At 44.7% G+C, this 13,675-nt stretch overlaps 1 protein-coding gene across 2 annotated transcripts in view; it reads right to left on the bottom strand.

Moving 5' to 3' along the window:
• Positions 1–5,223: 5,223 nt before the first annotated feature.
• Positions 5,224–13,675, bottom strand: part of LOC135102983 (uncharacterized) — a 30,795-nt gene continuing 22,343 nt past the window's right edge. For both annotated transcript variants that reach the window (XM_064008766.1, XM_064008767.1), the window contains 7 exons: positions 10,401–10,610; positions 9,971–10,052; positions 9,290–9,467; positions 7,847–9,131; positions 7,470–7,684; positions 7,132–7,359; positions 5,224–6,835 (listed from right to left, as the gene is read on the bottom strand). In XM_064008766.1, the coding sequence (XP_063864836.1) occupies positions 6,497–6,835; positions 7,132–7,359; positions 7,470–7,684; positions 7,847–9,131; positions 9,290–9,319 (2,097 nt within the window). In that variant the 5' untranslated portion in view covers positions 9,320–9,467; positions 9,971–10,052; positions 10,401–10,610 and the 3' untranslated portion in view covers positions 5,224–6,496. The remainder of the gene's footprint in view (positions 6,836–7,131; positions 7,360–7,469; positions 7,685–7,846; positions 9,132–9,289; positions 9,468–9,970; positions 10,053–10,400; positions 10,611–13,675) is intronic.

Below are 13,675 nucleotides of genomic sequence, written 5' to 3' on the forward strand. Positions count from 1 at the left end.
GTGTGTGTGTGTGTGTGTGTGTGTGTGTGTGTGTGTGTGTGTGTGTGTGTGTGTGTGTGTGTGTGTGTGTGTGTGTGTGCTAACAGGTGGTAGTCTCAAGGCTTTGGAAGTGTGATATGGGTGTGGATTGGCAGATATTTACTGACATGCACGGAGGGCTGCACGTTACATAAAGTAGAGAACATAGATCCGGGTTGTGGGGTTGTGGAGGCGTGCCGGTGCGCCTATGCATGGATATACATCAAATAAATCAAAACACATATGCGTGTATGGCTATGTGTGGGAAGCTGGTGATGTGGATGAGCAGGGGTGGATTACTGGAGGTGGACATCTTAGGGTACTTCCATTATGCAGTGAAACAGGTGGGGTCTTGGGTACAGGAGGCGTGGCTATATATGGCTGGATGTGTGATTGATGGTAATGTGGATATGAGGACGAGGTGCTGATGAGCGGGTGTCAGTGTGGCCTTCATGTTGCTGAAGAAGACTACTGCTTGAAGAGGCGGGAAAAAGAAAGAAAGAAAAACAAAAGTTTGAAAATGGAAGGGAACGGTGCAAGGACGTCAGGATTGTAGAGATAGTCCAGTCTCTCTCTCTCTCTCTCTCTCTCTCTCTCTCTCTCTCTCTCTCTCTCTCTCTCTCTCTCTCTCTCTCTCTCTCTCTCTCTCTCTCTCTCTCTCTCTCTCTCTCTTTCCCCACCCACTTCAACTGGCCTTCTGCCTCGTAAGTAAACACAAACCTTCTCGCAGCCTCGTTCCCTTCCCCAAAGCACCTCATTGTGCCCTCACCTCGCCCCCGTTACGTTAACTCTCCCTTGCAAAACCTTCCAATTAGCTTTTAAAACTCACACCCACGAGGATTAGTTTTTTCTGCCGCCACTGTTTATCGCATCTGCCAGCTATCCTCTTTAATTATTTTTTTTATTTATTTATTTATTTATTTATTTATTTATTTTTTGTGTGTGTGACGAGGGAGTTGCATCCTGCGGCTTTAATCCCTCTGTCCCCCCCTGAAAGTCGCCGCATGAACGAGGAGGGTGTCGCAAGGAGGAGAAGCGGGCGGCCTTTTCTGCAGCCTGCCCCCAAGGACGTCGCCGCCGCCCCATCAGCCAGCCGGTAAAGGAAGGCGTCGGGAAGGGAGGGAGTGCGGGCGGGAATGTTAACACTACTCAGGTCACGTACAGGCGAGTGGGAAAATAGAAGTAAGGCAGCACACGCCAAACCGCCGAGCAGTGCAGTGAGTGTTTGTGTGTGCAAAGGTAAACACAAACACATCGTAAACCATCATGATAGTAATTTTTTTCCCCCTCTCTCCCTCTTTGTTGTGCTTCCTTGTTCACACGTGCTGTCTGTCTATACTAACATCCACTCGTCTGTCTATTTACGCGTCTATCTGTCTACCTGCTTGTCAACTGCCCTATTCAGACAGGTGATGTGTGAGGAAAGCTGTTTTATCTTATATTTATGCGCCTGAAGGAAGTGTAAATTAAAAGCCAAATAGACACAGTAGTGAAAAGGTTCTATAATAAAAACAAAGGTTAAAAATGTAAAGGAAACAAAGTGGAGTTAATTGGTTTCATTGCGGTGCCTCGCTGCCGCTCCACAAACAGACATGAAAAAGCAACAAGTGAAAGTTCAAACAACTGAGATAAAACCCTATCGTGATCTTTATCGTGACACCGTGTGGGTTTCACACTGTCCGCCGGGAGACAGTGATGAAGCACAGGGAACACTACTACTACTACTACTACTACTATTACTACTATTACAGCTACTACTACTACTACTGCTACTACTACTACTACTGCTACTACTACTACTACTACTACTACTACTACTACTGCTACTACTACTACTACTACTACTACTACTACTACCACCACTTCCACTACAACTACTACTACTACTACTTTTACTATTATTACTACTAGTACTATAACAACAACAAAACTACTGCTACTACCACTCTACTACCACTACTACTACTACTACTACTACTACTACTACTACTACTACTACTACTACTACAACTACTACTACAACTACTACTACTTTTACTACTATTAATATGAACTATCTTTAGGTTTACTATCCAGCACGTTTAGAACAACGTATATAATATTAATATTTTTCTATGAATGCCTTGACATCATGAGGTCCCGAATCGAATGAGAACAAAGGCATGAAGACGGCCATGCTCGTTTTACATTTTATGGCGCTGAATTTCATTATTTTTGTTGTGTATTTTGGTTTTGTTGCGTATCTTTAACCTATATATATTTTTCATCCATACTGATTTATTCTATTAGTGTAGTTTTCACATTCTAGTTTCTGAGAGATTAGTACCTATGTGTTTGGTGTTTCGCATTTACTCACAATTTAAATGGTTTATGGCATCCATGATTTCCACATAGCTGAATCTTCTCTCCCTATCACCTCCACTCCTATGTAATCTCACTTCTCTGCATAACTGAAATTTTTTATCATGTAAGTGTGACTGACGAAGAGTACACTTATATTTACTGAGCTACTTCGAGAAAAAATGGCTCTCACAGCTTTTCTTTTACCAGCTATCATGTAATGTATTTATAGGAAGTGTTAATGTATCCCGTAATGTGAAGTGAAGTAGAATAACAGAGAGAGAGAGAGAGAGAGAGAGAGAGAGAGAGAGAGAGAGAGAGAGAGAGAGAGAGAGAGAGAGAGAGAGAGAGAGAGAGAGAGAGAGAGAGAGAGAGAGAGAGAGAGAGAGAGAGAGAGACTAAAGAAAGAAAAGAGAGGGAAGAAAGAAAGAAGAAAGACTACTACTACTACTACTACTACTACTACTACTTCTACTACTACTACTACTACTACTTCTACTACCACGACCACCACCACCACCACCACTACAACGTTTAGTACTTTGATCCGCCACATTGCTACACCTCTCCAGCGACTTCCCAGCGGAGAGGACAGACAGGAATGTTGGCGGGGGAAGAACACCCAACGCCCACAGACGGCCCTGGAGAGACGGGGAAGAGGCGACGTGGGGGAATTGCTATGCTGGGTGTCCTCTTTCCTTTCCTTTTACTACATTACGAAACCAAAGGAAGAGATGAGGTCAGGAGAAAGGCAGCGCTTCAGGACACACCTTATTCTCTCTTCAGGGATTCAAATGCCTTCCCTATTTACTGTGGTACTGTCCTTCCCCCTCACCACACACACACACACACACACACATGGACTTCTACTCGAGGTCTCGCACATAAATCTTGTTGAGTTCATTTGCTTGAGGACTTAGAGGAAGGTGAGCAAGTGGAGGCAAATACTGCTGCTCTGGAAAAGATGGATAACAAGCAGCCTCCATTAACAAGAGAGGCCGCCTGGGCTGTACAGGACTTATCGAGAAATATTCTTTTATTTATTCTCCTTTATGTGGGGGGTAGGTTTTTTTTTTCTTTCTCTCCTAAAAGACACTGCAGGTACGTTTATCACACCAAGTACGAGTGATAATGTGTGTGTGTGTGTGTGTGTGTGTGTGATAGGCGTTTGTATTTATATATATACATTTTCTATGTACGTCTGCCAGTATTTTTTCTTCTCTCTCTCTCTCTCTCTCTCTCTCTCTCTCTCTCTCTCTCTCTCTCTCTCTCTCTCTCTCTCTCTCTCTCTCTCTCTCTCTCTCTCTCCAGCCACCACACTCTAATAAGACAGCTCCACTCCATCCCGCCCGGCCTCCCCAGAGCTGCACTCCTTCCAAGGCCCGTCATTATGTCGTTTGGAAGCATATGTCACTGTCTCACTTCAAACATTCATTTTAGCCGTAAAGGGGCAGCGGAGCACTCCAAGACAGCAACAAGGGAGGCACGAGTTGCAGCGTAAGTGTTGTGCTGTGCTGCTGGTGTGAGGTGATGAGGGAAACTGGAGTAGTGGTGATAATGATCTTTGTTGTTGTTGTAGTAGTAGTAGTAGTAGTAGTAGTGATCTTTGTAGTAGTTGTAGTAATAGCGGGGGTAGTAGTAGCAACAGCAGCATAAGTAATGGTAATAATGTGGTATTAGCAGTACTAGCACGATCATGAGGTAGTGGTGATTAATGTTGATCATAATGAATATTACTTATAGTTGTAGTAGTAGTAGTAGTAACAATAATAATAATAATAATAATAATAATAAGAAGAAGAAGAAGAAGAAGAAGAAGAAGAAGAAGAAGAAGAAGAAGAAGAAGAAGAATATAATAACAATAATGATAACAATAATGATAATAACAACAACAATAATAGTAATAGTGACAAAACATGCAAATCGATGAACATAACAGATAAATAGCAGATGCGCAGATAACCAAATGTAAAAGAGAAAGAGAGCGATGAGGAGGATGAGAGAGAGAGAGAGAGAGAGAGAGAGAGAGAGAGAGAGAGAGAGAGAGAGAGAGAGAGAGAGAGAGAGAGAGAGAGAGAGAGAGAGAGAGAGAGAGAGAGAGAGAGAGAAGAAAAATATCAGACATCCTCCCTGTCCTTGTCTGCTCCTCATCATCATCTTGCGGTGGCAGTAAGTAGCATGGTAACAGGTGATGAGAAGGATGGACGAAGTGGTGGAGTGTGACAGGCCACAATACAGGTGGAGGTCCCAAGTGTCCTGTGCTGCATCCGTAATGGCATCACCACTACACACACACACACACACACACACAAATATGGACAGCCTCACGTAACAGGTATCCATACAAATCATTCTGGCACCAAACCAAAAAAATCGACCGTTGTTTTCGTAAAGTTCCCCTAAAAAGTGATGTCACTCAATGAATTTCAGATCCCAGGATATAATGAATGTTAATCAATATACTACGCGTGAGGACTAGTGAGCTGGTTCATACAGAAAGCTTCACAAAGACCACGGGATGTGATCGGTGTAGACAGTTGTCTGACACTGAGATTTCTGTCTGAAATATTTTCTACAATATAACATGACTACTTGGTTAACTGTACGTATATTCGTGATGGTGCAAGCGTATGATTATGTAAATAAGACATTACACCTATCATTCACCTACTGTAAGCATAAAATTTTTACATGTCAGGTGCCGCGTATAGGTGTGCATAAAAATGTACTACACTTTTATCAAAATTGAAATCTTTCGGCTTAGGAAATTACAAATATAAAACTCAAGGCGAAAAATATATAAGGTAAAATATCTTCTTTATTATTAAAAATTCATCATAATGTATATGATAATGAAAATATATGCAAGGTTACTGTTTATTTAGAGACAGACATGACGTCACACTTGGGTTCTCTGTTTGTCTGTGCATCCTCGTTTTGAAAGCGTTGAAGGCATAAAAGTGTACAAGGACAGGACGCGTCATGCACCGACCAGGTAATAGATGGTAATTAGAGTAACTCAAGACAGATAAAAGAGGATAAGGTAGATTGAAACTTGAATGGAAAAATTAGACAAGTTTTGCTGGGATGGCCTAGAACAAGCTGATGGCTGACATAAACGAGTGAAGAAGGTTGAGGAAGCCTTGTTTTCTGTAGTGGAATAATAGAGGCTGGTGCTGCTGCTGCTGCTGCTGCTGCTGCTGGTGCTGCTGCTGTTTCTTCTCCTGATGATGACGATATGACTCCAAAGGTTATATGAGTTACGACGATTAGGTGTAATGTGTTACGTTCTTTTCTTCACTGGTTTTCAAAAGGGTAACATGGAGATGGTTCTATCTCCTCCGTGAAATGGTGCACTGTTCCTTATGCCACACTGAAAAAAGTTAAGACTACTGGCTATTTTGCAATGTGGATAATTACTTTTCATTTCTTACGTCCATTGGTTCTCAAACGTGTCATACAATACAGGTACAATGCAATGATGGTCTTAGCTTTCTTCTCCCTGACGCTTCACTGACCCATGTTGAGGTTACACATAAAGTAACTTTACATAAATACAGGGACATTCCAAACAGTCATTGCCAAGTGTAAGTACTTAATGCTGGCTGCTTTCATACACTGATACACAGCTATAAAAATGGTAGTGAGGAACATGGAATAGGGATGTGAAATCGAATCCGCTGACCTCACAAACATCAAGCACGAACTTCTATAAAGCGAACCATAAGTAATCGCCAGGTTGCAAGGGGGTTAGTGCCGGCCTTGCGGTCTGCTGAGTCACCAGAGAGGTGGTCGTAACACGGACACAAGTAGGCTACTCTGTGTCCATATGTCTCACGTTGTATTCGGTGTGATACATAACCTTGGATGTTTTGTTATGATTTGGTACGAATATATGGTTGGCATTTCAGCAAAATATGTCATCCTTTTCTGCCCCTCCACACAGCCTCACAACGTATCACTTCCCTTCTCCGTGTGACACCGCAATACTTCCTTTCTCTTTAAGTGGGCCAGTAACACAGCTTCTTTATACCTCCCTTTCACTGTGGCCCCTTAATGCACTCCCTCTATAAGTGACCCCTTGATGCTGTCGTGTTAGTCTCTCCCACTCCTCCATGTTATCCCTAAGGCTACGCCATCACTGACTCATAATGTAGCCCCAATAACAGCTATTGAAGATAATGAAGACTACTGGCACCATCACCTTGGTGGCTGTCACCACCCGCTTGCCCACCACTTCCCTCCCCGGCACGCTGGGAGAGGCCGCCGTGGCCGTGTGTCCTGGAACCACTGGGCCTAACTTGCTCTTTGCCAGTGAATTCACCCACACAGTACTTCCGCTGGTGGCTGGTTCTCCATGCATCACGTTGTCCACCACCACGTGAAAAATGATGGTGATGAAGGTGATGGAGATGCAGAATATGAGCCACAAGTCCACCATCTTAAAGTAAGAAGTCTTGGGCAGGGAGGCGGACACCTGAGGGGAACGTGATCTTAGTTAAAGGCTAAGTCTTAAAGCCACGGCTCCAGGGGACCCATTATGAGGGAAAAACGAATCCATGAATCCAATATATGTGAAACAATCAATATAATAATCTTTAGCCTCCAAAAAGCTGAAAGTATGAGTTTAACATGATTTGAATGCATGCAACATCTGATCTGAGTGTTAAATTTTGAGGAAAAATAAAGTACATACGTAAAGGGAAAAGTCTCTGACTTTATCAGTAACTCATATGTAAAAGCAGAGTTTGAAAGGCGAGTGCGGGTGGACACCTGAGAAAAGAGCGTGGCGATGACCAGCTGCACCGTAAGGGCTGACGTCATCCTCACGTCAATGATGGCCGGCCGGATGAACAACGTTACATAGCTCACAATGAGGAGCACCAGCGTGGGCAGGTAGATGTTAAGGATCGCATATCCAGAGCGACGAGTGAGCGGCACGATCACCTTCACCTCGCTAAACTGACTCTCATCTCCGTATTCCAAGGAAAGGTCGCCCACCTGTCACGGTGACATAACCCACTCATTATCTACAACAGACGAGGTTATCATGAGGCAAAATTTGTGTAACACATTGCAAAAGAAAAAAAAAAGTATGCAGGGAGTTTTACCTCGTATTCTACCAAGAAGCGGTTGGCGGAGATATTGACGGAGGACATGTTGGTGTCAAACAGAAGAAAAAACTTAGTGGCTGATGAGATCCTGAAGTGCATGAAGCATTCTTGCACGTCGAAGGGATAGAGGACGAGAGAAAGATGACACATAAACGAAGTTCCATACTTCCTCCTCGCAGTCAGCGTGTTGACCTCCCCAGAAAACAATTCAACTGTAATTGGAAAAGACTTAATTGTACTGTCACTGCAAACAGATTTTTCGCTGTATTTACGAAACAATATACGAATATTACAGTTATGGAATATGCTGATGGACGACTTCGCTATGCTTAACCTTTTGTAACAGAAGAAGGGGCGCTACCTCAGGCTCTCACCTTCTGCTGGCACTGCGGGCTTCATGCCTATGGAGGTGGCCCGCCGGTCCACCCTTATGAGGCTATCGCCGTCCATAAGGGTGTGCTCGCTTTTGATGGTGTTGATGAAGTCCACCTCTGGTGTCCACAACCTCTCCATCGTGTCCCCCGGCAGCACGTTGAGGGTGCTGTCCACCTTGAGGTCTTGGTACAATAATCGGTTGTCCCTCCAGGTGAGCATCAGCTGGTACGATACCTCCATCACCATGTCTATGGTCTTGACAGCCAAAGACTCCACGATGACGGTGAGCACGATGGACAAAGCGGCCTCCTCCGAGTCCACGCTGCGGGGCGGGAGGTGCTTCTGGTAACCTTCTGGGAAGGACACCAACTCACACTCTTCCTCATCACTGTTGTCCCCACAGTCGTACTTGAGGTCACAGCGGTGTGGCAGCGGGATACAGGTGGCGTCGTTGCAGGTGAAGTAACCTGATGGGCAAGGCGACAGCAGCAGGCGTCGATCACCGTCCTTCTGTTCACACACGGGTTGCTCCAGCTGCCACCAGCGACGGCCCATCGGAAAGTCCGGCACACTTTCCAACAGGAAGGCGATGGTCTTGTTAGTGACCACGTTGATCCAAGCCCAGGTATCGTTGAGTCTCTTGATGTGGTAGGCGCCGTAGCCCATAAACATCAGCTCCTCTTCATCAAGCTGAAACGCAGTAAAATACACGTTGCGTAGCTCCGATTCACACGTGCCCACGAAGGAAAACCTCTGAAAGTCTTTAAAGGAGCAGACAGTACATCTTAGGTTTGTATCACAATCAAGGTCAGAAACGCCTATAGGAGCTATAGCGCCACAGTTTTCGTACTGCAAACCATTAGGCTCAGATGGTTTCCAAATAATAGGATGTTTAATGGGCACGCCGTCCATCATCCACACACCCTCTTCCTTGATGTCATTAGGGCCTATCCAAAAATCCGTAAAGCAGTTCTGGTAGTATTGGAACTTGCTGTGGGCGATGGTGGCCATGTTCACAGCTTCTTCTATACTGGTGCCAGCTGGAAGAGTTGAGCCCAGTGCCCGACACAAGTACAATGCCGTGTTGTAAGTGAGTGAAGGAAACCAGAAGTAGCGGGTGTCTGCTTCTTGTTTGCAGATTTCAGTTAGAGGCACCTCATAGCTTGTTACATCCTGTAGCGTCCAGCCCACGTTCCAGGAGATATAATTGCCCTGCTGGTCGTCCTCACATTTGGCAAGACGACGGATCTCGTCAGCGGAGAGTGGCCTGTCCCACACGTTGACCTGAAGCAAAGGTTGGCGCAGAGAGGGAGGAAAGACCCTGATTTCGTACACTTATCTGCCTTAGTATCTACATAAGAGACAGTATCTAAAAAATATGCTATAATAACATTAATATGAAAGACTTTCATTTGGCTTAACGATGTTTCCAGGTGAGTGACCTGAGTAAGGTTCCCACTGAAGCTTCTCATATAGTCGACGCCTTGCCCAAGGACAGCTCCATCCGCGGCAATATACTTGTTGTGGAAGTCAACATCTTGGTCGTTATTAAGATGACCATCTACGTAGGTGCTTAGTATGTGTTGCTTGGCGTCATAGGTGAAGCACAGGTGGTGCCACCTGAGGTTCATAAACAGTGGTAGTTTGTTGGCCTCTTATAATATGTCGCATATCATATTTACCATCTATTCGATGCAAAATACGTATAAACCAAATAAAACACACACACACACACACACACACATTGTATTCCTATAAAATAAGTCTATTCCTATAAAAATAAGTATGTTACTATAAAAGCAAGGCGGCACACAAGCAAGCATGCTACAGAATGTTTGACAGTACTGAAAATCACAGTAATATTCTCACGAATACAGAGACACTAATACTCCAATTATACACATATACTATACAATTCAAGGCATTTTTAGCATTTTATCAATCTGTATCTACTATTAATGTATTTGACATTTGCTGAATACGACTAACTTCTCCAGAACAATATTTTGCCTTCCCATCAAACTCTGAATTCTACGTGTATCACACGCGCCTTTAACTTCCCTAAATGATTAGCCTCTCCAATTCAGTGCTTCCCAACACCATCTCTTCAGGCAGACACTCACCTGAACACCCACAACTTCTTCTTGAGGAGTTGGAAGTTCCAGTTTTGTGCTATGACAGGTCTCACACGGTCCAGCCAGATGTCTGCAGGGCCACACACAGTTAGCAAAGATTCTATGCTTCTCCTACCCGTCTCTTCATCTCGAGACCATCCCTATTTGCCTCCCCGATCCGAGACTGCCCTTCCTGCTTTTCCCACCCGAGGCCATCTCCACTTCTCCCGTCACCCGAGACTGTCCCTATCTGCTCCCTTCCCTGGTTATTCCACTTTTTCAAAGACATGCCAATTCTTCGGACTTGCCTCTCAGCAACTTATAACTGCTGACTGACTGCTGGCATACATAAAAAGATTTGTCCTTTCTACATGTAACGGTGCTGCTATCTCTATTTGCAACTTCCAATCCCAACCAGTGTCTCTATTCTATTACTAACCTCCCTCCAAGATACTGCGTTCACCGTTAGAGTTTTTGAGTTGGATGAAGGTGGCCCAGGTGTGAAGGGTGAAGAGAAAGACCCTGCCGCACAGAGTGACGGAAGAGAGTTGTCGTGAAACTTCCAGCTTGCCCTTGTACCAAGCTTGTGTGCCAGAAGTGGCCACTCGGTCCTCTTGGAAACGAAGCACCTGCACGCCCGCGGCTCCGCCTGTCCGACAACAGAGGTCAGTCAGTCAGGTCGAACTGACGGTAGAATAGTATGTGTCTCAGGGTGAGGTGAAGAGATAACGCAGGGTGAGAGAAGTCACTTCAGGAGGAGCAGACGAGATACCTCAAGGTGAGGGGATGAGACACCTAAGGGTGAATGGACGAGATACCTCAGGGTGATGCAGAGATCGAAATTAATATATAGCGGTGTTGGTGGTGGTGCGAGTGCGTGGGGGAGGGAATGGGCGCGGGCATGGCGGCGATTTAGGCGTGAAGGGAAGCAGGCAGTAAGGGGAGGAGGAGACCAGTGCGCACGGCAAAAGTACTAACGGCTAGGATGGTGCAGGTGGACGCTGCAAGCCACGAGGACCACCGCTGCCCACAGCGAGGCACCGCCCCCCATGATGAGACGCTGCGACAACTTTGTTTAGTGACTTTTTCTGCCTGGAACGATTTCTACTTGTCATGACAGATTCCTGACCATTACTTCAATGAACATTGTTATTATTACTTTTACAATCATCATCATCATCATCATAATCATAATCTGCTTGCCGTTCCTAACAGCAGATGCCTCCTGCTGCAGCTCTTCAGCGTGAGCGTGTCTGCTGCTAGAAGTAAGACAGTGAGCACCGGTCGTCAGTCAGCCATCAGGCATCACCACCACTGCCTGTAGGTGTCGTGCAGCAAGGCAAAGGGCGGCGAGTCCTCAGTGTGGTGCGGTAGTGGAGGCGAGGCGACGCTGCCAAGACTGTGGTGCGAGCAAAAAGATTCTATTTGATTCGTCACCTATGTACACGCCTCACGTAGGCACACAACAATGAAAATAAAGGATGAAGGTGAATGTAATCCTGGAGATAATAAGTGATGAAAAAACTAATGTTATACAAGGTGTGGCAACAACCATGGTCTTGGCCTAGTAGGTATGAATCTGATGGCCAGTTTCTTTTGTCATGTTTCTGAAGAATTGTTTTCCATCATCTAAGATGATTTTAATAAAAAAAAAAAAAAATAATAAGGGAATTTTTAAAAATCGCCATATATTTCGGTAATAATAAAGTTCAATAACAATAAATATACTTGGAAATAACAACATGTAATGTTTATTAATATGTATTGTATAAAAATTTGTTCATTTGCACAGTAATAACTTGCCAATGTGAATAAAGAATTTTATAAATGAACAATAAAACATAAATAATTAAAGATAAGATAAAAACAAGAAGATGAGGAATGCAAATAGCTGAGGAGGAGGAGGAGGAGGAGGAGGAGGAATAAGAGGAATATGAGTGGTGGTGAGTGGGGAGAGCAGGGAAAGGGTGAACTCGGGATTCAGTCTCACAAGAAGCTGTCCATTTCTCAGCGATCGTATAGCGGCCGCATGCTGCCCGTCCCCCCTGCCCTCCAGTGCCAGTGTGTCGGGAAGCTCCAAGCCATCAACCTCTACAAGCGTCCTTCGAGTAATCCGCCTGTGCACCACGAACGGGCGGGACGAGGAACGACCATCCCAGTTTTCAAAATAGCGTAGCCTCCTGATGCTAAAGGACCAGAAAAGAATAGGTGGAAGAAGAAGAAGAAGAAGAAGAAGAAGAAAAAGAAGAAGAAGAAGAAGAAGAAAAAAAAAGACGAAGAGGAGGAGGAGAGGGAGGAAAAGGGGGAAGAAGAAAAACCGTCCTTCCCTTCTTTCATAATTCTAAAAGCTACATTGTTATTAGCGACCAATCCTCTGCAAGAACCTGATTTTTTTGGGCCTGTTTGTCAGTCTCTCTCTCTCTCTCTCTCTCTCTCTCTCTCTCTCTCTCTCTCTCTCTCTCTCTCTCTCTCTCTCTCTCTCTCTCTCTCTCTCTCTCTCTCTCTCTCTCTCTCTCTCTCTTATTGACATTCCTAGCCTGTAAATCATTCCCCGGAAAAAAAGACATTTGCAATCAGACGGTAAGAACACAATAATTAACAAGGCACTCGCAGACACGCACTGTACATATCAATTCATGGACGGCGACGAGACGCGGCTTGCATTGAGGAATGGCAGATCCGACCTCGCTGAAGGGCCCGGGAGAAGCGACCAGTCTACTAGAAAAGTGGGCTTGTAGTTTAGTGCCTTCGCTGAATGTAGGGTATGGGAAGAACTAAGAGGTGTACAGTGGCTATGAGTGGAGATTGGGTGATCCCTTATGAACGAGTGTGTCTTGCAAGGGAAAGCATTGGTGTAGGGTTTTTTAGAAGGGTGATGAAACGTGTAGCTAGGATGTCGGAAGTATGAATGTAGTGTATTGAGGATATACTAGTAGAAATCGTATAACGTGTAGTGTAAGTTTTTTAAAAGGCTGCTGTGAGGTGTAGCTAGGGTGTAGGATATATGTGTGTGTCGTATGTTGAGGATATACTGGTAGAAATGGTGCACTGTGTACTTCCTGGAGGCTGGGTGGCTAAGATAAGGTGTGTGTTGCGGTGGTGTGGTAGAGTGATATGTATGCATCTGGTCTCCCAAACACCTGCCATAGAAAAGAATGTGTGTGTGTGTGTGTGTGTGTGTGTGTGTGTGTGTGTGTGTGTGTGTGTGTGTGTGTGTGTGTGTGTGTGTGTGTGTGTGTGTAAGTGTGTGTGTGTGTGTGTGTCTGTCATCTACTACTCCATACATTGATGCACCTCCCCGTTCTTGCTCGTCCTCGCCCTCGCTTCAACTTTCCCTCTATCTCCTTCGTCCTCTTCCTTATTCTTTCTTTGTCTTCGTCCTCGTCCTCGTCCCCTTCCTTCTCCGTCATTTCCTTATAAACTTTTTTTTTTCCTTTCATATCCTCACCATTACTGATCTCACTTTATATAAAGCGGCAGCACCATCATTATCATCATCATTATAAATTGTTCGTTCTCATTCTGCGCCTATTCCCTCTCCTCCTCATCTTCCTCCTCCTTTTCCTTCACCACACTAACAAGGAACTCCAAACACTCCTATTTTTCAGACTTCCACACACCGAACAATCGTCCACATCCGCCATCACACACTTCAAGGGCAAATTTTACTCCAAACGTCCATAATAGAGGAATTTTAGTGCACAGTGGGGTAAA

This window comes from Scylla paramamosain, chromosome 8, assembly GCF_035594125.1.
Source record: "Scylla paramamosain isolate STU-SP2022 chromosome 8, ASM3559412v1, whole genome shotgun sequence".
Lineage (NCBI taxonomy): Eukaryota > Metazoa > Arthropoda > Malacostraca > Decapoda > Portunidae > Scylla > Scylla paramamosain.